The sequence below is a fragment of the Papaver somniferum genome, chromosome 5, assembly GCF_003573695.1.
Source record: "Papaver somniferum cultivar HN1 chromosome 5, ASM357369v1, whole genome shotgun sequence".
NCBI lineage: Eukaryota > Viridiplantae > Streptophyta > Magnoliopsida > Ranunculales > Papaveraceae > Papaver > Papaver somniferum.
Window position 1 is genome coordinate 13685068 of NC_039362.1, and position 24084 is coordinate 13709151.

At 37.2% G+C, this 24084-nt stretch overlaps 3 protein-coding genes across 3 annotated transcripts; all 3 read left to right on the top strand.

Moving 5' to 3' along the window:
• The first annotated feature begins 14844 nt into the window (after positions 1-14844).
• On the top strand, positions 14845-16816 carry LOC113281013 (factor of DNA methylation 2-like). The gene is made up of 5 exons (XM_026529642.1): positions 14845-15236; positions 15317-15495; positions 15596-15823; positions 15895-16095; positions 16184-16816. The coding sequence occupies exons 1-5, from the start codon at positions 15164-15166 to the stop codon at positions 16424-16426; spliced, it is 924 nt and encodes a 307-aa protein (XP_026385427.1). The 5' UTR covers positions 14845-15163; the 3' UTR covers positions 16427-16816.
• Positions 16466-19082, top strand: LOC113278784 (glucose-6-phosphate 1-dehydrogenase, chloroplastic-like). Its single transcript, XM_026527532.1, has 6 exons — positions 16466-16471; positions 16807-17012; positions 17103-17252; positions 17319-17433; positions 17521-17750; positions 17874-19082. Exons 1-6 carry the CDS (start codon positions 16466-16468, stop codon positions 18139-18141), a joined length of 975 nt encoding a protein of 324 aa, XP_026383317.1. The 3' UTR covers positions 18142-19082.
• Positions 18151-20933, top strand: LOC113278785 (ribosomal L1 domain-containing protein CG13096-like). The gene is made up of 5 exons (XM_026527533.1): positions 18151-18186; positions 18299-18318; positions 18431-18589; positions 20546-20628; positions 20692-20933. Exons 1-5 carry the CDS (start codon positions 18151-18153, stop codon positions 20931-20933), a joined length of 540 nt encoding a protein of 179 aa, XP_026383318.1.
• The last annotated feature ends 3151 nt before the right edge of the window (positions 20934-24084 follow it).

The window sequence follows — 24084 nt, forward strand, 5'->3', positions numbered from 1 at the left end:
TATTACGGAATCTAGGGATGCTGAGTTCTTTGAACATGTTTATTCTAAACCTGTACCTCATTAGAGATGTGTTGTTGATCCCCTAGATTTATTTCAAATAGTCAGAACTTATTTTAAAGGAAGATGAAGTTGATGTTGAGCCTAAGAGAAGTAAAATAATTAGACTTGAGACTTCTTATGAAACCGACTTCATAACATGCCTAGCTTAGTCCGAGCCACAGACTTGTAAAGAAGCCTTGATATCTACTGAAACCCCATTCTGGTAAGAAGCTTCATTTAGTGAAATGGACTCAGTCCGTTGGAACCAGACTTGGGAGCTTGCTAGTTTACCTCCAGGTTGTAAGACCATGGGATGTAAATGAGTCTTTAAGAGGAAACGATAGGTAGATGAAACTGTGGAAAAATATTAAGCTAAGTTGGTAGCTAAAGGCTATAAACTAAAAGAAGGTGTAGATTTCCTTGATTCTAATTCAATTGTGACGGAAATTACTTCCGTTGAGATACTAATTGTTATTGCTGCCATAAAGAACGTAGAGATACATCAGATGGATGTTAAGACAGCTTTTTCTAAAACCGTGAATTAGGTAAAGAAATTTACATAGATCAACCTGAAGACTTTGTAGTGAAAGGTTGTGAATACAAAGTTTGTAATTTGAAAAATCTTTGTATGGTTTTCAAATAAGCACGTAAACAGTGACATGGAAAATTTAATCATGTGATAATGGATAGTGGATTTAAATTAATGAATCTGACAAGTATGTTTACAAGTAACTTGTTAAGGATGTCTGTGTAATTGTATGCTTGTATGTTGATGATATGCTTGATACAAACATAGATGTGATCAATTCCACTAAAAACATGCACTGAATGAGAACATTGACTTGAAAGACTTGGGCCCTTTTGATGTAATCTTAGGGATGAGGATTAGAAGATAATCAAACATTTATAAGTCTTAGTCGTTCTCATTATGTTGAGTTGTGCTTAAGATACAATCAGTCTGATTGTAAACCTGCTTGTACTTCGTACGATTATTCTTGTAGTCTCAAGAAAAATAAGGGTAGTGGAGTATCTTAACTTGAATACTCAAAAGTTTAGGATGTCTGATGAATTTAATGAACTGTAAGAGTCCAGACATTGCCTATATTGTGAGTAAGTTAAGTGGATATAATTGTAGTCCAGAGCAAGAGAATTCAGATGCACTGAGTAGAGTATTATGGTACCTAAAATACTCTTTTGATTTATGAAAGGTATCTTGTTGTCCTTGGGACTTTATGATGCAAACTGGATAGTTGACTCAGAGGAGTCTAAGTCTACGAGTGGATATGGTTTCACTCTAACATGTGGGTTTGTTGTTGGAAGATTTCCAAACAAACATATCGCTCAATTCATTATGGAATCTGAGAGTATTGCGTTAGATAAAGCATGAGAGGGGGCCGAGTGCCTAAGATGTTTTTAGAAGACATTCCTCTTTGGCATAGGCCTGTGCCAGCTATATCTATACATTGTGTTAGCCAAGCTATAATAGTTAAAGCTAAGAAATAACTAATCTCAATCGGCGTTATTTCCATTGATTGGATAAAGTCCAAGGAGAATATCGCGCAATCTTTGACGAAAGGTTTGTACAAAGAGATAGTTAAAAATGCATCGAGGGGGTTGGGGCTTAAGCTCATATATTAAACTTGCCATGAAGGATACTCAACCTTGCTGACTGGAGATCCCATGATCAAGGTTTCGAATGAGACAACTAATTTGTGGTGGGTAAAGGTAAACACTATCAGAGATTTTCATTCTCTGTCCCTTCCCTATGGTGTAGACGTGATAGTGTGACTGCATGTGGAGGATGACTTTTTAATAAGTTTTAATGAGTTATATAGTTTCAATTTAAGATTGAAGTGGGGTGTAGCAGTAACACTCTTTATGGAAACTCACCTATCTGAATGAGGAAGTGGGTCGCTTCCTGTGAGAATATGAGCTGATTCTCTAGAGCATTCTGAGAAACAGGATACGTCCAGGGCCAAAACGGACAAAACGGCACGAGCTTGGCAGCAATCTTGGAGATATCACCCATGGTTGTTATCACGAATTACATCAAATGCTAGCAGTTCAAGACATAGTTCACTGTCTCTAGCAAGTAATTCTGGTAATATCTCACTAAGCAAAGGTTCAAGACCTCATGGACACCTCTGCCTAAAATGGTATTTCCTGCGTTTTTTATGTGATTTTCATTTTGATGGTTTTGGTATTACTGGAACTTAGGACCTAAAGGTCACTAAGGGTTCACTAGTTCATGCTTTTTCACTTTGGTGAAAGATACCTATAGTCTCACCATGTGAGAATTAAAGATGAAAGCTCTCAATACTATTATGATTTATGCAATCCATAGTATGACCCTGGGTCAACACACTTTTGTGTGAGGGAGAGGACGTAGAAATGACTAGTATGATTTCAACACTTGCACGATCAGTCTGTTTGGATCGTGAGGTTGGGATGTTTATTTACCAAGATCTATCTGTGTTTTCATGTTTTATTGAGTTTTCATTCATGTGGGGGATTGTTGGAAAACGATTAATAAAAAAATATTTTTTTAAAGTTTTAATAAAAAATTATAATTTATTGTTTTATTTTGTGAATGAAACTTTTTAGTCCCACATCGTGGAGTTTCCAATTTTTAGTAGTTTTAAGAAACTATATAAAGCTTTTAGTCCCACATCGGGGAGTTTTTCTTCTTAAGTTGTATTTGTCAATTATATAAAGAAATTCACTACTTTTGTAAAATCTATGGGAAATGGGTTGCTCTATATTTTAGAGGGACCCCTAAGGGAAAATATTTTATAGCGGTTTTTAAGTATTCGCGATTTTCCTTAACGGTTTTTTCGGAGTTGCCAAGCTCAAGTTGAGCATCTACTACATATGCTAGTAGTAGGTGTATTAGGGTGTTTTATCCTGGAGATATCCGTCCTGTGAGGGCTATAGCATCACTCTTGAGTGTAGCCGGGCGCTAATGTCTTAAGGACAGCGTGTTGAACACGTGACTCACTCTATTTTCCAAAGTTTTGCCTTATTGCTGTTGCGGAGATACGGGGAGCTTGTTCGTTTCGTCAAAGCAATCACTTCCATTATAAAGGAGCTAAGTATCAATAACTTTTGCTTATTTGATTTTTCTTTATTTTTGATTATTGCACCCAACACCTTTCCACACAGAAATTGTTAACTTCGATCTTTTTAATCAATTTTGTGTACTGTATCCCTCCCAGCATCGGAGAGGGTATATGGATAACCGATATGCGGTCCAACGCATTTGTACGTGAGTATCATTGGACACTGGACAGTGTCGAAAGTGTTGGGTTGTTGTTCTCGTGTCGTCCATTCCAAAATGATTACCCAAAAATGTAAATTGAGAAAAGGCAAAATGACGTGTTGATGAGGTCAACTTAGATAGAAAAGTTAGGGATAAAGAGAAGGGAACTGAGCACGGAGATTGCTTCACCGTCTGTCTAAACTACAAAAAAAAACATTCCTCTTCTCTCTAAACTAAAAAAACGAACCAATGGCTGGCTGTCACTTGTAATGTGTGGATAAATTGAAGTCAGTCCACCCACAGAATCTCGAAAGAGTGTTGGTGAGCTAAATTTGGTATTGTTCAAAACGAAAAAAAGAAGAAGAAAATGGATCAATTTGGTACCAAAGCCAAATATGCCAGGCATGATCTACCTGGAGTAAGCAAAGGATGTCGTACTTGTCTCACTCACGTGCAGATTGCAAAGATATCATTTAGTCTGCTCACAGCGCACTGAAAATGCTCCAAACCTGGTATAAACAAAAGATCACTCCGAACCGGGTATTGACAAATCATTGATTTTGATGGTCTTCGGTCTGAAGACTCTTAGCTAAACGACAAAATGTAGCTGTCACTTGTCTGGGCAGCTGTTTTAACTTACCCTCAATGCTGTGTTTATTTTCGAAAATACCTGCCCCGTTTGGTTTCGGTCGGAGACGGGAATATTACGTCACCTTGCTCAAAGATCATTTTAAGGTCATTTTAGTCTGAGTAAGAAATATCTGTGTATTGTTAAGGTCATTTTAGTCCGAGTCATGTAAATATTTTCAATCAGTTCTAATCGGTGAGTCACTCACAATTTTTGCAGTTCTTGAATCGCATTTTGCTCTCCCTCTAATAAAAATCTTCATTGATGGTTAAACACCTTTTCTGCAATGGAAAATGGGTCATTTGTCCAAAAGAATTTAAAACATGATTCAAATGGACGAGTAAAAATTAGTATGGGTGAAATGGACACAAAAAAAATAGCAAGGATGAAACTGGATTCATCGCGGCTTAAACTTAAAAAATAGGAAGGATGAAACTGGATGCATCATGATATAAAATAAAAATAAGAAAAAATATTTAAAAATGGGTAGGATGAAACTGGTTACATCCTGGCTATTTTTATATTTTTGTCCATTTGAACAGTATCTTTTTAATTTTTGTCCATTTAAACAGTATCAAAATGTACAAGTCTTTTTCACCCAGGAGTTGTTGATTTTTGGTCTTTTTAACCAATTTTGTGTTTCCGCAAAATCCACATAACTAAAATATTCATGTGAGCTAAAATCCATAAAAAACATCGAAGATGAGATATACACTTAAGACGCCAGAGTTATTTCCAATGTGCTCAATCCATCGGATCACCAAAATTATCTCCGCAAAACAGACTGCAACTAGATATAATAGATACATTTCCTAATGGGTCTGTGCTCCAAACTGTTTTACCCTCATAACCACCCATCGAGCTAATGAGAGTTACCCGAATTTTAAGTTGAATATCAGCTGGTATCAAATGAGCCACCTGGTCTTGCCGTCGTTGTCCCAAATCTATGTTAAACAAATCACTGACCTTGAGATTATATATAGGGGTTATGTCATCTTCAACTAGATCGTTAAGGGGAAGCGAGTAACCCAGGGTTGATCCCAAACATTGATAGCATCTCTATTACCCCACAACATTTAAGGCCAGCATCGATTATTTATCTGTCTCTCAGAAGACTTCTCCAACACCATGAGCTTTGGTTTGATAGCTGGCAGTCTCATAATGTGATATCACTTGCATATTTCGCTTTGAAAACTGAACTTACAAGATGTTAGGGAAGGTAAGCACTTTCCAAGCTGACTTGGCAAAAAAAAAAAAAACAGAATTATGAAATTCTAAGTTGTGGATTCCCAACCCATTTTCAAGTGGGAGACAAACTGTAAAACACCAGCACCTTTTAAATGGTGCATGCTCAAAGATGCGTCATTAGCATGAGATGAAGCTTCATCTCAAATCTTTGATTGCGCCTTTAGTGCATTTGACACAAAACAAATGTTGCGTCATCATGGTGCAATAACTAGTTGGAGATAAATAAAGAGCCAGTATCGCGCCACTATGGCGCATTGTGTTGGGTATATCAGCGAATGGCCAATATTGCATCATCATGGTGCATCAAGCAAGTTGGGCATCAGGCCAAAGATGGAAATACAACCAACTATTACGGCCGGTTACTCAAGTTGGCCATCAGGCCAAAGATGGAAATACAACCATCATGGCGCTATTTTGGTAAGGCCACTACAAGTATTGGCTCCCAAACTTGGTGAGTGTCTAACAGGTGCTAACTTCAATTTCTAAAAATGTTAACTTGGTGAGTGTCTAACAGGTGCTAACTTCAATTTCTAAAAATGTTAATAAGACATATACAAGGAAGGATAGTTGGTTGATGGTGCATTGAGAAAGAATGCGCCACTAATAACTTCATATCTTAGCCGGTAAAGCCTATATAATGTGGAAGCATTATACGCCGCGTGGGATGCTCGAGAAAGCTTCATGATGCTTAGGTATCGTTGTTGCTAAAGACATATCGTCGTCGGGCATTATGCGGAGTATATCGGCCTAGAGCCAATATTGCGCTACCATGGCGCAATATTCCAGAGCGGTATGAGCGAGAAAATGTAGCTATCATCGCGTTATATTCAAGTTGGCATGTGGGCCAGAACGGGAACACATAAATCATGGCGCTTCAAGGGGCTTATCCTTAGCAACGACCATGAATAGTGAAGCATGTTGGATATTGGCTCGATTTTAGGAAACATGAGTGTGTTTTTAGTCTAAATCAGTTTTGACTGATTTTAGAATTATATTTAAACTTCTATCTAGACAAGGGTTTCCTATCTTAGCTAGTTTATGTAATTCCTAAATTGGAGTAAAGCTTGGTTTCCTAATCGAAGTATTGTAAGCCTATAACTAAAGGCATAACCTTTAGGTTATTGTTATCTACATCATCTAATCAATCTTGTCTAAACCCTTAGGTTGTAGATATCCCCTCACAAAGACTAGAAGTTATCTATCCATTACAAGATGTAGATCCTCTTATAGCTTTAGGGCTGGGAGAGCTGGGAGAGAGTTGAAGGTGACTTGAGAATGCAAAGAAAAAGAATGGGTGATGATTGTCATGTGCAATGTGTATTCACTGATATATGAGTGAAGTGAATTTCTGCTTCCCGTGGATGTAGGCTATTGCTGAACCACGTAAATCTCTGTGTCTTTTGTGTTTATTGTTAGCTTCCGTTGTATGTGTAGTTTTTGTTTCTGATGCCGGATTCTGGAATTCCTTGAGGAACGATATGGACCTCTCGGCACAAAAAACTGGTATCAAAGCATTTTAGGTCTAGGTTCTTGAAATCTAGGGTTTGCTCGTTTGAATTGGGTCAGAAACGATATATGAAGATATCAAAGAAGATGTCAAATTTTGAAGAAGAACACAAAGACGAGATGATGTATTTTGGACAGTGGATTTGTGGAAGAAGACATACTTATAGATTGAAGTAAAAGCCTAGAATATGCATCAATAGGCTTGTTGCAAAATCAAGTTATGTCAGAATTACTTGGAATTCAGAAAATCATTGTGTAGCTTCATGTGAAGAACCTTGGAAACAAGGTCGTTTGAATTGCATCAAGTTGAAGAGGTGGATTTTTTGATTTGACAAGCACCGTTCGAAGTATCAGTTACTCATAAACGAATATATTGAAGTGTTTCACATTCGTTGATTGATACACTTTTGAAGTTGAAGCTCTACTAGAAGGGAGGATTTGACATATACTTCTTAAAGCATAAACCGTATGTATTTTACATAGCTTCGAGTAAGTAATTCCATAACCTTATTAACTAGTTTGAGAAAAGTGTTTGGTTGTTTTCTTTTGGTCTTTACCTCGCTTGTTTGATACTTTTTTGGACTATTTGGAATACCTTGTTGGTTTTCCGTTTGAGTTTGAGTGTGCTTGTTTTGCAAGCCAAGTTGCAAGGAAACAAGAGTGTTGTGTTGGAAGTACAAGTTGAATGTTTGTACGTTGAAAGAAGTAAAGATGCAATATTGAATCGTCAATGATCATTAGAATTGTTCGAAATACCAAGGGGAGCAATTGTGAATGTTACTGTTTGTCATTAGATCGATCATGTTGTCCTCGACGTAGTCGAAAGAATTGAAGAAGAAGTTAAAACTCAAGTTTGCCTCAATTGCATGGTGTAACGAGGATTGCAGAAACCTATCAGTAGGTTTCGTGTGAGAATCATCAATCGTTTGAGTGTCTTAGTGTTGCAAGGGCACTAGTGGAAGGTTGATAAATTCTGGTTGAAGAGTTTGATTTCAAGAAGAAGTGCTTGAAGCAGGTGGCTATAAGCATATTGCATTGTTGATGATCGATTGAAGACGCGGTAATTAGGTTTCCTATATGGAGATATTGTGTGTGGTGGAGATGTAGCTTCTTGTTCTGTTTTGAATAGAAGCAATTGAAGATGAAGTCGACACAATTTTTGGCATATGCACCTTGGGCATATGAATGAAGAAGGGTTTGTTTGAATGTTTTGAGTGTGAAACTTACTTGAAGAGTAAGCTTATGAGCATTGGATTTCTGCAGGCTTTTGTTGTTTACACAACAATGTAGGAGGAGAGTTTTTTTTGGAATCGTTGAATACCACAAGTACGTTTGAATCAATCATTCAGATGTATGAAGGAACCCTTTTTTTAACTGTTTTTGAAAGAGGGGAAATGTAGTTTGATACCTTTATTGTTTTGATGATATTTTTCGGAGAATGAAGGTGTATACCTTTTGAAGTCATCAAGTTGAAGAAGTTCAAGACCGTGGTAAAAAAGAAAAACAGATTGGTCATGTGAATGTTGGTATATGAATATCTAATAATGATGAAGAATATGTGGAAGTCCTCAAGTGTTTGAATATTTGTGTATCATGTGCATCCTCTAGGGAATAGTTTCTGAATTTTAGGAGTTGGAGTTTGAAGTTGCAGATATTAAGTATTCAGTTGAAGTACTTAGGTGCAACTCGAGAAGTTTTGAAGTTGTTCGGTGTGTACTGAAGTTTCAAGAAGAATCTGAAATCATTAGATCCGTCTAACTCTGTGGGGTTTAAAGTTGTTTAAACGGTGGAGTATTGGAGAAGTTTTTTCAATGCAGTTGCAGTGATGAAAGGATTGGAGAATGGAAATCTGTATTTTTAAATATAGAAGCAGCAGTGTTAGATAGTGCGCAATCTAATACATTTGAAGACTAAATCATGCAGTTAAGGCATGAAGTTGTAGAACGGAGAATCATGCAGTTTACGATTTTGCAAACATTGTGCGAAGGTGGAGAAAGAATCAAGCTTGAAGTTAAAGTAAAAAGTTCTTTGCGGATATGAAAATATCATGAATATCACCACATATGGAATACTGGAATGTGTTCACACAGATGTTTGGGAACTAACAAAGACTGCATCTTTGTAAGGTATGAATTATTTCATCTTTTGAAGAGAACTTCGAAGGTATAAGGGTACAACATACATTTGCATGTGATGAAATATTGAACTCCGCATTGAAAGATGAAGTGTTGGAATTTGAAGAAGTAGGATGAATGAAGAAATCAAATTTGACAAGTGAAGTGTTAAAGTCAAAGATTATATCCTACGAGTTGAAGCAAATGTGCAAAGAATTGAATCTTGCAAGTTTGAAGAATATGTGCATATGAAAATATATGGAGTCGAAGACGCGTCAGGAATTCATAGATAACTGGAATTGCTGAGAAATCAGAGAAGTTACAAAAGAATTGGTGATGTTTAGGATTGGCCATCTTGAACTAAATCAATGACTTACGTTTACAGCATATTTAGGTGCGTTAGTATGTTGGTGTTTTTTAAGACACAGTTGCAGCCCTACCATAGGATCGAATTTGTGAAGCACATGTTGAAGAACATTGCATCCTTAAAAGGAATTTGAAGCACCATTTGGTGTGTTGGTGTCGGTTGACACATTTGAACCTTAGACAAGGATTTTTGAAATTGTACCGTTGCAGCATTTTAGGATGATTGAAGTATGAAAGCATCATTAGAAAATTGGAGAACTGAAGCCCTTTGAGGGATTGAAACATCTTCGGATGATTGGCACCTACGGGTGAGTGAAGTATTGAAGTCCTTAAGTGGAATTAAAGCATCTACGGATGATTGGCACCTCTGAGTGATTGAAGGCAGTAGAAGAGTGAAGTCTTGATGTCCTTAAGTGGAATTCGAGCATCTACGGATGATTGGCACCTCCGGGTGATTGAAGGCAGTAGAATACGAAGACGTGGAAGGTGAATGTTGATATTTTATGCCAAGGTGGAGAAATCAGAGAATAGTGAAGTTGAAGTTGTCTTAGAAATCTTGCCAAGGTGGATAATTATTGGATATTGTCTCGATTTTAGGAAACATGAGTGTGTTTTTATTCTAAATCAGTTTTGACTGATTTTTAGAATTATATGTAGACTTCTATCTACACAAGGGTTTCCTATCTTAGCTAGTTTATGTTTCCTAAATTAGAGTAAAGCTTGGTTTCCTATGAATAAAGGCATAACCTTTAGGTTATTGTTATCTACATCATCTACATAAACCTTGTCTAAACCCTTAGGTTGTAGACATCCCCTCACAAAGACTAGAATTTATCTCTCCATTAGCAAGATGTAGATCCTCTTATAGATTTAATTTAGAGCTGGGAGAAAGTTGAAGGTGACTTGAGAATGTGAAGAAGAAGAACGGGTGTTGATTGTCATGTGCATTGTGTATTCTATGATATATGAATGAAGTGAATCTCTGTTGCCCGTGGATGTAGGCCATTGCTGAGCCACGTAAATCTCTATATCTTTTGTGTTTATTGTTAGCTTCCGTTGTATGTGTAGTTTCTGTTTCTGATGTCGGATCCTGGAATGCCTTGAGGAACGATATGAACCTATCGGCACAACAAAGAAAGCATGTCAAATTCCTCCCAATCTTCAGTTGTAGAATTGTCCTTAAGACATATATAGGGAGGGGTAGGCTTTATAGCTTAGCCAGAAGAGCATAAATGATGCTTATGCCTTATTTATAGTTGTGTTACCAATGGGACATATGATGCTTAGACATTACTATGCTATACCGCGGACTAAATATGCATCACTTTGATGCGTTTCGACGAAATGACGTATATAGACTAGGCCAATTACTTGACGGCCTTGCAGCACGATTTTCCTTTGGTAGATTGTCCCAACAATTGACGTACTATGGTTCGTGCTCGATCCCTTTAAAGTATGAGAAGGATAAGTAGGCAGTCGCAATGCACTAAGCCTTTGTGGTCCAGCACTTTGTCGTTCATATCATCTAATTTCGAGGTGATTGTGACATCTTGGCAGACTGTATCATCTAAAATTTAGGCACGACAATACGATTCAAGAGATAATTTTTGCCACACTTGATGAGGTAGATGCATGCCAATTCACTGGGATGCTCATACTAACTATCGAGCAACGTAGTACGCATAAATAATGCACTGGGCATGGCCACGAAAGTCATCTAACTGGTATGCAAGTTAGGGGAGCTTACATACGCCACTTGCATCACATGAACGATGCAAGACAAGGCTGGAATCGTATGATCCTGACTGGTGCACCTTTGGAACGAGCAAGACAAGTGGATGCTTTCATCTCATGGACAAAGTGAAGTAAGGAACCCGTGTATGCTTAAAATAGCTTATGCATAAGTCCAACACATGCCTTATTCCTAGACAAAAGATCGAAAGATCAAGGCATTATTGGTTGTGGAAAATTCTCTACTCTCCCACACTGAGAGTGTACAATATAACTTTGTTTTCTTATTATTCAAGGCGTGGAAACCAGTCTGCACTATTTTTGAAAAGAAGCCTTTAATTTTTTGAAATAACAAATTTATTTGCTTGCCACACTTTCATTTTGATAGTTATAGAAATAATTTTGACATGTTAGTCAGTTTAACTACATATAATATAAGGATTTAGTCAAGTGTATTGGCATATTTTTGTTTTTTAAAATAGATGAAATTCGAACAAATTGAAGCGACTTATGGTCGTCCAAAATATTAGTACGAATGCCAAATGCAAGACTTTTCTTAATTGAAATATCCCCCATTAAGATGAATGTCCATCTCCATTCCTAACTTCAGGTAGACTTATGACACACTTATTTTTATTTGTAATTGAGTGTTCATTGAATTTTCTTTTTTTAGTACACACATACATGGATTTCTGGTTCCGTCGCTGAATACCCTGACATAACCCTTGAGGACAATGGTCTTTCTTAAGGAGGAGAGAGATGTTACAGTCAAGATATGATTGTTGAATTAACGTTTTTTTAGCTGTAGTTTGAATAAGTCATGTTGTTAGCAGTACCTTAAAATTGCGAGTTTTTTTTTGCATTTGTTAGGAGCGTGTCAGTAGTGAATGTGGGGAGTTTATTGTTATGTTTGGTCTATGTAAGTCCGGTAGCGGTAGAAATCAATGTAGTCAATCTCGTCCATCTTGGCCGAGATATCGTCGATAATATCGGTTTGGACACTTGCACTGTGTCGCCAATACGATATTTTATCAAAAATCTCGGCCGAGATGAACTGATCCGAGTTAGGCGAGATTAGAAAATTTAATGTAAAATACTTTACACCTAAACTTTGATATGCTTATATCAATATAGTACTCCATGATTCTTTCTTCAACAAGGAAAAAAAACACCCTTTACATTACAAATTTATAATTATGTATTTTAATGTAATAAACAAGACCCACTTCTCAAATTTCATAGAACCGAATAATGATCTTACATTTATTTGATCTCGATAAAGTCCATCACCTTTTGGATCCATGTTTTCAATTTACTAAGAATCACCGAAATTTCAATAAGAACTTGAATGTTTTTGAAGATTTAAGGAACCACAAGATTACAATTTTTGATGCAAACGAAGAAATTGACTTTCCTTATATTTAATTAAAGAACAGTTGTGTACTAGTGAAAGGATAGGAAAGTAAAAATTGAAGAAACAAGATTCTGGAATGGGGAGACGGGTAGAGAAGAAGAATACAATAGTTTCCGATAAAAGTTCTAGAGTGAGAAAGTTTTGAAGATGAATAGGGTTTTGATATTTTCCGTGAACTGCTTGTTTCTATGGAAGATGAACACCGATTATGGATGAACTACTTGGTGGTGTTCAGAAAACAAAATGGAATTATTATTAGAGATGATCAAATGTGTGAAAAATATTTGTTACAAAAATTATAGGTGTAAATTTGGAACCTAGCTAGATCTCGCCGATACAAAGATGTACTAGTGTCTCGCTCCTGGCCGAGACAAACCGAAATCAGATATTAACTAGATTGGTAGGAATAATAAAGCAAGATAACAAATAATATTGATGCACTTTTGAGCAAGGTTTTTAAAGCGTGAAACGAATCGTGAATCGTTTTTTATTTTTAAGAATCGAATCGTATGTTGTATTCGTGAAGGAAAGATTCATGGTAATTTTTGAGTCGTATATTTTCCTATAAAAAAAATAATGAACTAGGTGAAAAGCTCAACAAAAATTCCTTATATTTTCGAAGTTTTTGTATAAACAAAAAACAAACACATTACAAATCACCAAACGAAGGACCACTCAATGGTTAGGATGTTGTCTATTGAACCCATGGTCTCAAGTAAGGCTCCTTCCTGGTTGGACTGCGACTTGTCCGGTTCGTTGTTGAAACGCTTCACACAAGCGCTTCGACTCGAAATGGAATTTTTTTTCTGACTCGACTCGTAGAGTTTAAAAACTATGCCTGTAGGGCTGTTCATGGTCGGTTTTGGCTCGGTTTCCAGCCAACCAAACCAATACCAATACTATCGGTTTCTAAAAAATATTACCATCACCGAACCAGTAACCATTGGTTTCGGGTTGTTCCATTCGGTTAATGGAAAACCGACCACATGTCAATTTTCTGAAACTGACAATTCAAATCTTAAAAAAATAAAATAATCACAGTAGAATTTTAACCTACCTGCAGAATGTAATTAACACAAGCATAGTTCATATTTTAAGTTTAGAAGCACACTTCAAAACATAAACATTACAAATTAAAAAAAACATAAACAATAGAGAGATTGAGGTTAAGAAATTGGTAGATGATATCTAGTACTAGGGTTAAGAAAAACGAAGGGTATAAATTAAATGGTTCGATTCGGTTTCTTCCTAATTGGTCTGGTTCCGGCGGAAAACCGAAACCATGTTCAGCCCTATATGCCTGTGAATCTTGTGATGTTTTCTTGTTAAAAAAAAAGTTGAGTCCACTATTTCATCTTTGAGGCCACTAAGAAAGATCATAATGAAATATGATTCAGTAAAAGATGGGTTCATATCAAGCATTAATGCTTTGAGGGATTCAAATTCCTCATAATAATCATCCACTGTGGTGGTTAGAACTAGTTTATTAAAACTGCCCACAAAATTTTCCTCCACAGGATTTTCAAATCTAGCACATATGCTTTTAGCTAAATCAGTCCAAGTAATTCTATGTCTATTAATTTGGAAATTTAAAAACCACTTCACAGCCTTACCGTCAAGGTAGATTGCAGCGATATCCACCTTTTTGTGTTCTTCAATGTCATGTAGTTGAAAGCATCTCTCAGCTTTTTGGATCCAACCGCGAGGATTTGCACCATCAAATCTAGGAAAATCGAGCTTAGGAATTCGATGAGAAGGGATGTGTTGACGATGATAAGCAAATTCCTGCGCCTCTGTATCATGATTTTGAGAACCATTTGGATATTCAGTATGAGTTTGATGCTGATTGTTGTAAGGTCGGCTGAATAATCTTATTAGATGTCGATTGTTCTCTTGTAATGTACTGTTAAGGTTGGTTGCTAGAGTATCAAACTTCGTAGAGAGGTCAGATGATAGGGTATTGAAATCTGCTTGAAGTTGAGATTGAGAAGCTTTCAATTCAGTTACTTTTTCTTCAACTGTTTTAAGGGTCATTGTAAAAAAAAATTGGTGGATTCGAACAACTCTGAATACCAATTGTTATGATGAACAACGGTTAAACAAGCGGATCGAAGAAATGAAGGGATAAATGGTGATGAACACCTTCTGAATCGAAGATTTAGACCAAAATCTGTGTAAATATGCGCAGCCAAAATAGGTGTTGTTTTCATTAATTTCCAGATAAAACGATTTAGGGTTCTCTTATGGCATAAATACCCAATGATTAACCCTACTCGGCCAGCAAGTGAATGAGCAACACGTGTCTCAAATCCAATGGGCACAGTTACACCAATAGCTAGCAGCAGAAAATGAATAAAAGCACCAGTACCAAGGGCAGCCCCACCGTGACAGTTTTCTTGTTAAAAACCAGTTGAGTGAAAATCGCACCGTTTTCGGGTCGATATGTTGACACGGCTCGTACGGTAAATAACCTTGCTCTTTATATTATATTTTTCTTTGTATTTTTCAGATCTCTTTTATCTATCTTCTGTATCTTTGCTCGTAAGAGTCAAATTCAGTTCTAAGAAGATCACCAACAGCAGTTCTAAGAGTTTCGTGTGATTTCGTATCACTTCCCACTCCCACTCCCACTCCCACTATGAATTTAACTCCTCACCCCCTTCTTATTTGTCCCTTCTTCTTCTTCTTCTTCTTCTTCTTCTTCTTCTTCTTCTTCTTCTTCTTCTTCTTCTTCTTCTTCTTCTTCTTCTTCTTCTCCTCCTCCTCCTCTCTGAGCAATTTGACCCTAATACAATTGTCAATTGTTATCATTCTCACTGTACTTCGATTCAGTTCACCAATTCCATTTGAAGATTGTAATGGAGAATCTGAAAAGAAAAAGGCAGAGAAAAACCAAAGATGAAGTTAACATCCTAAAGCTTGCATTTAGAGGTACATTTTGAATTTGGGGGTTAGCTTTTCAATTTAATTCTTAATTTCTCTTTTGTTCATAATCTCTGTTTTGGGTGCAGAGAATCCGCAGCTAAACTGGCACAAAAAGAAAGGTCTGCTGCAAAGCAGTCTGAAGCAGCTTAGTTGGAACCAGATTGCTTCATGGTGGAGGAGCTACTCCAAAACCAGACAAATTAGAAGAACCACATGTGCAGTTATGCCGTTATCACATGGGCAACTCAGAAACGTTTCCAGCATGGTAGAAAATCTTTTCCAGATATGTTTTATTTCTCAATTTCAACATTATAATTTGCAATAATTGGTCACGGCGAGCTTTCTTGATTTACTTAAAAATACAGGATCATCAAGTAGCAGCATTTGACCCCGAAACTGAGCGGTTGAAAGTTAAATTAAAGGAAACCGAAAATAAATTGCAAAGTACAATGGATAAGTTACAATATACTGAAGGTCTGATGAAAGATTTGGAATCTGATAATGAGTTTCTTAGTAATACTAACAGCGTTCTAGTGACAATGGAGCGTGAATGCAAAGCTGAGCTACATGAAGCTCGTAAAAAGATTATTCAGGTAATATTCCTTTCTTTTGCTTTCTCTCTGTTTTCCTATTGTCATATGCTAATATAACTTCTGCCTTGTAGGAATTGGAAGGTATACCGCCTGGTCGGTTAGGAATTGGAGTGAAGAGAATGGGGGAGCTTGAAATCGAGGTGTTCGTTGAAGCATTTAAGAGGAAGTATGGACCCGGCCATGGACGCCAAGCTGCTCTGATGTGCTCTGAGTGGCAAGAGTACCTTAAAGATTCAAATTGGAATCCCTACAGACATATTGGCGAGGGACGGGTACAAATTTAACCTTGCTTGTTATATTGAATAAAAATCATCAGCGTGTTTTTTTAACAGTTTAGCTTCTTTCTTATGCCTAATGCAGGTGGTTCCAGACGAAAATGACGAAAGATTAAGCATGCTGAAAAGAGACTATGGTAGGGAGCTTTACAATGCCGTAGCTGCAGCCCTCATGCAGATCAACGAGTACAACCCGAGTGGGAGGTACCCTATTTCGGAATTGTGGAACTTTAAAGACGGCAGAAAAGCTACGTTGGGTGAAGCCTCCGATGTCATTCTGAAGCAATTGAAAAGAGCTAGTAGAAGACTAAGAGATTTGCAGGGATAGATTGCAACAGATAAGTTTTATGGTGGCTATGCCAGAGTGATGAGAGTATAAGACTAATTTGTTAGGAGTTTAAACTTGCAACTTTGTTGTTGGTTGTTTAATATAGGTGTTGTTCTTTTGTCTCTATGAGATGAGACATATCATGAAGTGGTTTTAAACTGATATATTGTCCTGGATTGATCTTCCTAGCTACATTAGTGTTCCGGTTTCTATATTACTGAGGGAAAATTTTACTGTGTTAATATGGCATCTTTTAATTTTACATGATAATGAAATTGGGAGAAAGAATGATTGAATTGCTATAGCTTGACGCTATTTTTATTTTTCGTCTGTGGTGTGTTCTAGTTTCGTAATTTGACATTGATAAATTGGTTATTTAGGGTGGAAGCGTTTCAAACCGTCTTTTCAATCTATCTATCCCTCCAAATATATGTATAAATGTTGTAAAATCTACAAGCTGCTCAGCATCTTCTTCTAATGGCTGGACTAGGGTCATTGTTGAGAAGCCCTTCAGCCGAGACTCTGAATCCTCTGCTGCTTTAACAAGAGGCTTAAAGGAGTACTTAGTGGAGGATCAAATTTTCAGGTTGGGGCAAGCCAGACTTGAATTATTTTTTTTCCCTCTTTCACAAGGAATTTGATCCCTAACCTGAGATCTGTGACATTTTGTTTGCAGAATTGACCACTATTTGGGGAAGGAACTAGTGGAAAAGCTTTCTGTTCTTCGTTTCTCCAATCTTATCTTTGAACCTTTATGGTCAAGACAATCCATAAGGAATGTTCAATTTATCTTCTCAGAAGACTTCGGTACTGAAGGACGAGGAGGGTAAGCTGAGCTTTTGAAATGGCTTGAATTGGATTCTGTTCTTTTCAATGCTTCTGTCTTGTTCAGGTACTTCAAAAGTTATGGTATTATAAGAGACATTATGCAGAACCATCTGCTTCAAATACTAGCCCTTTTCGCCATGGAGACTCCTGTCAGTTTGGATGCTGAAGATATCAGAAATGTAAGGTACTAATTCACGTTAACCTTTGCTTTTACAATATGGAACATCTTGTACTCGCTTGCTGCTAACTTGCGTGGTATATATTAGGTAAAAGTTATACGCTCAATGAGGCCTTTGCAACTTGACAACGTGGTGGTCGGACAGTATAAGAGTTGCACTAAAGGGGGGATTAACTATCCAGTCTACACAGATGACGAGACAGTACCTAAAAATAGCATAACCCCAACATTTGCAGCGGCTGCACTCTTTATACATAATGCCAGATGGGATGGAGTTCCCTTTTTAATGAAAGCTGGGAAAGCCTTACACACTAGAAGGTAACTTCCAAACCTAGATGAACCTAATGTGCCAATTCTATAGGTTATGCAGTGCCATACATATTCACACATATTTTCTTGATCCCTAAAAGTGACATTTTTGAAATGGTTCTCTCTTCGCAGAGCTGAGATCAGAGTACAGTTCAGGCATGTTCCTGGTAATTTGTACAAGAAGAATTTTGGAATGGATCTGGACCGAGCAACAAATGAACTTGTTATCAGATTACAGCCTGATGAAGCTATTTATTTGAAAATCAACAAAGAAGTCCCTGGTTTGGGCATGAAGTTGGACCGCAGTAATCTGAACCTTCATTATGCAGCAACATACCTATCTAAACTTCTGAAACCAACAGATTCTGACATAGTTACAAACTTTGTAACTCAGGGATGATTGATTAAGATGCTACTGTTAATTTGTTTTAGAGTGCTCAGTCTGGTAATTTTTGCATCCTCGTTTGCACATTATACAAGTGTCATCATATCTCCTGGACTTCGTTGTTAAGCTGATGTTAAATGATTGCCCTCAGATCTTTCGAGCTTTTAAATAGCATTGGTTAAGAACGTTGCCGTAAGAGAAGTGCGATAAATTGTAAAGCATATGTAGCTACCGTGTAATATCATCTAATTCAAGTGACTGTTGTTTTGGTATGCTAATGAGCATTTTGTGCTGGTATACATAGATATTCCAAGGAGATTCCAGATTCTTACGAGAGACTGTTACTTGATGCAATTGAAGGAGAACGACAGTTATTCACCAGGAGTGATGAATTGGATGCTGCATGGGCCCTCTTCACACCTCTACTGAAAGAGCTAGAGGAGAAGAAGATAGTCCCCGAGTTGTATCCTTATGGCAGTTGAGGACCTGTTGGCGCTCATTATCTTTCAGCCAAGTACAATGTTCAATGGGGTGATATCAGTAGTGTGCAGACTGCCAGCATGAGTGAATTAGTGGTTGAGGCCACAAAACATTTTTCACACAAATCATAGTAAGTCGCAACGTTCGACAAGTGTAAAATGGAATGAGAATACAGTTTGACAGGTTAACTCTCTACAAAATTGAGATTGGTGGTGTTATTAAAGGTGTAGCCAAAGATAATTTACTGAAGAATACAGAAGTAAACGTTCTTTTCAGATATGTAACCAAAGCCAGTGGCTCTATCTCTTTCTCTGAAGGTTACTGTTGTTGAATTATGATGGTAGGCAAGAGAATGAGCTGAGCTCTACATGGGTGGGAATGGGTAGGAAATTTGTTTAGCCTTTTCTCTTTCTTCCTTTTGTAGCAGGTCCAACAAAGGGTACTTGCTTGGATGATTTAGAGCCACTAAGAATAAATTAGAGCACTTGTTTGTGAACGATTTTTCAGGTACCATGATTTTTTTGGGGGACCATGATCTTATTAGGCCATCTACCCTACAATGTTAAGGGATGTCCTAAAATCATGAGATTACTAATTTGGCTCTTTTCCTAATTAAAATTAACCCTCACTTAATAAGTGCCTCTAATTTAATCTAAAACAAAACCTAAACTAAACCTAATTCAAAACCTAAACTAAACCTAGCCGCACCAAAAAAAAAAACAGTTTTGAGGAGAAAACTGTTCTCCCTCTTGTTCTTCTCTTATTTCCCATTTCAACATCGTCTTCATCGATTAATTGTCGATTCATAAAATTTTCTTTGTCGATTAATCAATCGAGTATAAAAATGGTTCGTCGAAAGAAAACCAACCGACTCCCATGAACAGGTCCCCCGTTAGGACATGTAGCAAATCAACCAAGTGATTTTGAGATTCATAAAGAAGTGGAACAACCAAGTGAAGCCATAGTCCAATATAATATACGCATCAAGAAGCCTGATTCTGTCATGGGACCGATTCGCATGTATTTTCCAACAAACCCATACTTTTAATTTGATTTTGATTCGTTTAATTGAATAGAAATCATGAAAATAGGGTTCATATGGAAGTTACAGTGCCATGTTCGGTTAGAACGCGTTTCACAAAAACCCTAGTTTCTTAACCGAACTTCCTGAAAGGAAGAACACGAAGAACAGTTCGGTTCCATAGGATTTAAAATTGGATTACCAAACTGCGAGTTCGGTTTGTTCGCAAAAATTTTGAAAACTATTTTCTAACCGAACTCTACCCATATTACAAAAAAAACATAGTTGTAATCGAACTGTGCAATTTTTCTCACTATGTTGAGTTTACATTTAACCGAACTTTTACAACTCTGTTTGGTTGGTTCGCAAAAAAAAAAACTCTGTTCTGTTCTGTTCCTGTTAAGTAACCGAACTCTACCCATATTACCAAAAAAAACAAAAGATTCCAATATAACCGAACTGTGATATTTTGTCCACTATGTTGAGTTTACATTTAACCGAACTTTTACAACTGTGTTCGGTTGGTTGGCAAAAACATTTGAAACTGTCAAGTAACCGAACACTACACATACTAAAAAAAAATAAAAAATCCAATGTAACCAAACTGTGTTATTTTGCCCACTATGTTGAGTTTACATTTAACCGAAACTTTTACAACTCTGTTCGGTTGTTTCGCAAAAAATTTTAAAACTACAAAGTAACCGAACTCTACCCTTATTCCGAAAAAAAATACCAATCTAACCGAACTGTGTTATTTTGCCCACTATGTTGAGTTCTCATATAACCGAACTCAGCCATCACAGTTCGGTTTGTTCGCAAAAAAACAGGGATGACCGAACTCTTCACAGTTCAATTAATTTTTAGAGTTGGCCTATTTTTCGTGAACTCTTAACTAATATCTTTTGTTTTCTTGATTAGTGGTAGAGGCAAAAAATCAAACCAACCTTTACTGGAAGATCTGAGAACTCCCACACCTCGAGGCAAAGTATATTGTGGTGTCGGTAAGCGTGGAACCAAAAATGCTAAGTATGGAGGTGGGTCATTACCGGGTTTTTTAATCCAAGATGGTGTTAATAGAGATAATGTTGATAACGTGATCCAACAAGTTAATGAAGAGATCGTGGAAGAGATGGGCAGTCAAGAACATCGTCAAGGTGGACAAGGTGGACAAGGTGATCCAACTGAAGAACGAGGAAATGAGGGTGACAATGATGATGGTGCAAAAGATGAGGAAGATGGAGATAAGAATGCAGATAAGGATGATGATGAATTAGAGAAGGACTTGGAGGAAGAGGATGACGAATAAGAAGAGGAACAAGTAGAAATAGTGGGAAAGAAACCTAGAAAGACGCCAAAAAAGCCTTGTGCTAGATATGCATACATTCTTGATGGAGATTTGTGTTTGCCTCCAAAGAATCCAACTTATGGTACTCCAAGAGATGGAGGGGCGATATTGATGCCAAGATCTTTGCGACAAAGGTATGATTCAATCTTAACCATCAAGATTTCTTAGTCATTTTATTATATTTTGACATATATTGTTCTTTTCTATATATATTAGTATATAAGATATGATGTTGTTTTTCTAGGATCATAATAATGGTGTTCGTGTTTTGAAACGTCAAAAGAAACATATATGGAGTATAGATAATGAGTGTGATGAGGTCCGCTTGGCGGCATTTTATTGTGTACTATGGAAGGGGATACAACATGTGGACCAAAAATTTGATGTTGTCACTGTTACTGCATTTTCCGAGAGGGCTTATCCAGAGACGGATACCTTTCATCTACCTTTTAGTGAGATGGCAATAACCCCAGATGATTGTTTTAGAATCACAGGCCTACCAATTATGGGAACAAGTGTTCGAGATGGCTACGATCCCTCTATGAGTTATGAACTTCTTGAAAAGCTAGTCGAAAAGTGTCTAGGATGGAGCGATAAAAAGGCACAATGTGAGTTTAGACGAGCTAACAAAGAGCCTAAGGAAGGTGATGAGTATAATGAGTTTGAGGAAGACTGCACGTATAAGAAGAAGTTGAAAAATATCAAGCTCAAAACCTTGTTTGATGAGTTTTCAGGGAAGAAACATTTGGTTGCTGTGATGACAGGGGAGAAGATTAAGCATCATGTGACTGCTTATTTGTTATATCAACTAGGAACCATTTTCTTCCCCGACAGTTCAGGTCATGTGGTAAATGCTCATTACCTCCAGCTATTGGACTCCCTGAATGAGGTGAACAACTACTGTTGGGGCGTTGCGGTTCTTTCATTAGTTCAAGCGGAACTCATAAAAGCTTCGAGGCTTAAGAGTCTATATTTTGGAGGCTTATACACCCTTGTTCAGGTACCCCGTTAAATTATCGTTTGTGTGTTTCAATATATAAGTGATTGAATAAGTGAATGAATGTGTATTGTTACTAATCATATTGCAAATGTATTATTTGTTGCTTCTTCTCATAGGTTTGGGTGTACGACCACTTCCGTAAACTGCAATTGTCTTATGCTCACTCTCCTTGGCTTTATGGAAAGGCTACAACTGGTAAATATGAGTTTTTGAACTCACATGATAAGCGTAAGGAGAAAAAGGTGTTGGAGTTGAGGGAGACATTGGATAAGTTAACAGTGGAAGATGTGGTTTTCCATCCTTACACCATTGCATCAGATGAAGACGAGGAGGATGTTGAGGTTGTTGATTTCTCACCTGTTGCGGCTTATAATGGACCGTTGTTTCATCCTGGAGGTTGTACAATGTATAATCCTCGAAGAGTATTGAGACAACTTTCTTGTGTCCAAAGTGTCCCACAAGTGGAAAATTTAAACTTCAAGGTGAAGAAGCAGGGAACTAAGAACTCCGAGAAGAATTTCTCCACAAAATACTCCATCGGTGGACCACTGGACGAACTTTGGGAATTATCTTGTTCCATTCGAAGAGTTGCAAGATTCGTTTGACGAGCCAAATTCCGCTGACGAGGGATATTATGGAATGGTATGAAATTTATTCTCATCCTCGTGTAATAAACTGTGTCCAACAAGCCCGTGCTGATAAAGGAAAAGAGAAGGCAATAGAGAAAGAGGCTCAGAAACTTATGAAGCATACCCCTATGTGTGGTGATGAGGCCTTGAGGTTGTGGAATTCGGCGGTAAGATATTTACTCTTAGTTTTGTTTTTCAAAATGCTATAAAGTATTGAAAAATAATAGTTAGTTATGTTTTTGATTGAGAAAAGGTGAAGGCAAGTGCTAAATTGTTGAAGAAAATGATGGCAAAAATCCGGGGTGGAGAGCTGATGGACACTCGAGAACAAACAGACCTCTACAACCAATTGACTAATGTTTTTAATCCCAACCTTGTCGATACAAGCCAGATTGATCCAAGCCAGACCATGCCGTTGAAGAGGAGTCGCCGACAAGGGGAAGGTTCAATTCAGATGGTTGAACAAAGCAGTGGAGATGACACTCCTAGTGACGATGGACGACCTCAACCTCCTAAACGCAAAACTAGAAAAGTTTCTCGTAGTGGTCGTGGTAAATGAGTGATTGCAACAATTAGTACTTTGGTTTCTTATGTTTGGAAGACTTTTTATTACGGATTTGGTACTTTGTTTTCTTATGTTTGGAAGACTTTTTTATTGCGGATTTGGTAGTTTGCTTCCTTATGTTTGGAAGACTTTTGTTTTGCGGATTTGGTAATTTGTTTTCTTACGTTTATTTCCAACATTTAGTTATGTGAATTAGTAAATGAATTTCATAATTTGGTTTTTAATTTGTGTTTTAAGGTATTAGTTCGGCTATTTACTCATATGTGTTTCATTAAATTCAAATTTTTAAGAAATAATTAGGTAGTTCGGTTAGTAGACTAAATATCGTAAACAACCGAACTTGATGGTCCACAAGTTCTGTTTGTTCGCAGATTTTGCAATATAACCGAACTCTGCAATAACAAAATTTCAAAAGATACAGTGCAATGTTCGGTTACCAGGTACTATTTTCCAAGCAACCGAACTTGAAGGTCCACAAGTTCGCTTTGTTCGCAGATTTTGAAATATAACCGAACTCTGCAACACCAAAATTTCAAAAGTTACACTGTCATGTTCGGTTACCTGCAAAATAATACCAGGTAACCGAACTGTGGAGCTCAAAAACCAGTGAAAAGTTTCCTAAGTTCGGTTACCTACTATTTTATACCAGGTAACCGAATAATACACTGTAACTTTGAACTTTTTTTTTGGCTGAGTTCGGTTACTTTGAGTTTACGGAACCAACCGGACTTGTGGACCACCAAGTTCGGTTATATGTATAAAGTTCTATGGAAACTGAACTCTTGAGTTCGGTTTTGTCGATGCGTTTCCTATGTAACCGAACTATGTATTTTGAAATTTGAATGACACAAATTTCAAAATAACGACTATTTTTATAGCCGTTATATACCTCAGTAATATAAATATGTGTCTCATAGT

Coding starts and splice junctions, on each gene's coding strand:
- LOC113281013 (XM_026529642.1), top strand. CDS start 15,164: ATGGAGAATCTGAAAAGAAAAAGGCAGAGAAAAACCAAAGATGAAGTT. Junction 15,237..15,316: donor CCTAAAGCTTGCATTTAGAG/GTACATTTTGAA, acceptor TTTTGGGTGCAG/AGAATCCGCAGCTAAACTGG. Junction 15,496..15,595: donor TCAGAAACGTTTCCAGCATG/GTAGAAAATCTT, acceptor TTAAAAATACAG/GATCATCAAGTAGCAGCATT.
- LOC113278784 (XM_026527532.1), top strand. Junction 17,013..17,102: donor GTGGAGGATCAAATTTTCAG/GTTGGGGCAAGC, acceptor TTTTGTTTGCAG/AATTGACCACTATTTGGGGA. Junction 17,253..17,318: donor GGTACTGAAGGACGAGGAGG/GTAAGCTGAGCT, acceptor TGTCTTGTTCAG/GTACTTCAAAAGTTATGGTA.
- LOC113278785 (XM_026527533.1), top strand. CDS start 18,151: ATGCTACTGTTAATTTGTTTTAGAGTGCTCAGTCTG. Junction 18,187..18,298: donor GTTTTAGAGTGCTCAGTCTG/GTAATTTTTGCA, acceptor GCTTTTAAATAG/CATTGGTTAAGAACGTTGCC. Junction 20,629..20,691: donor CAAAGTATATTGTGGTGTCG/GTAAGCGTGGAA, acceptor TTTTAATCCAAG/ATGGTGTTAATAGAGATAAT.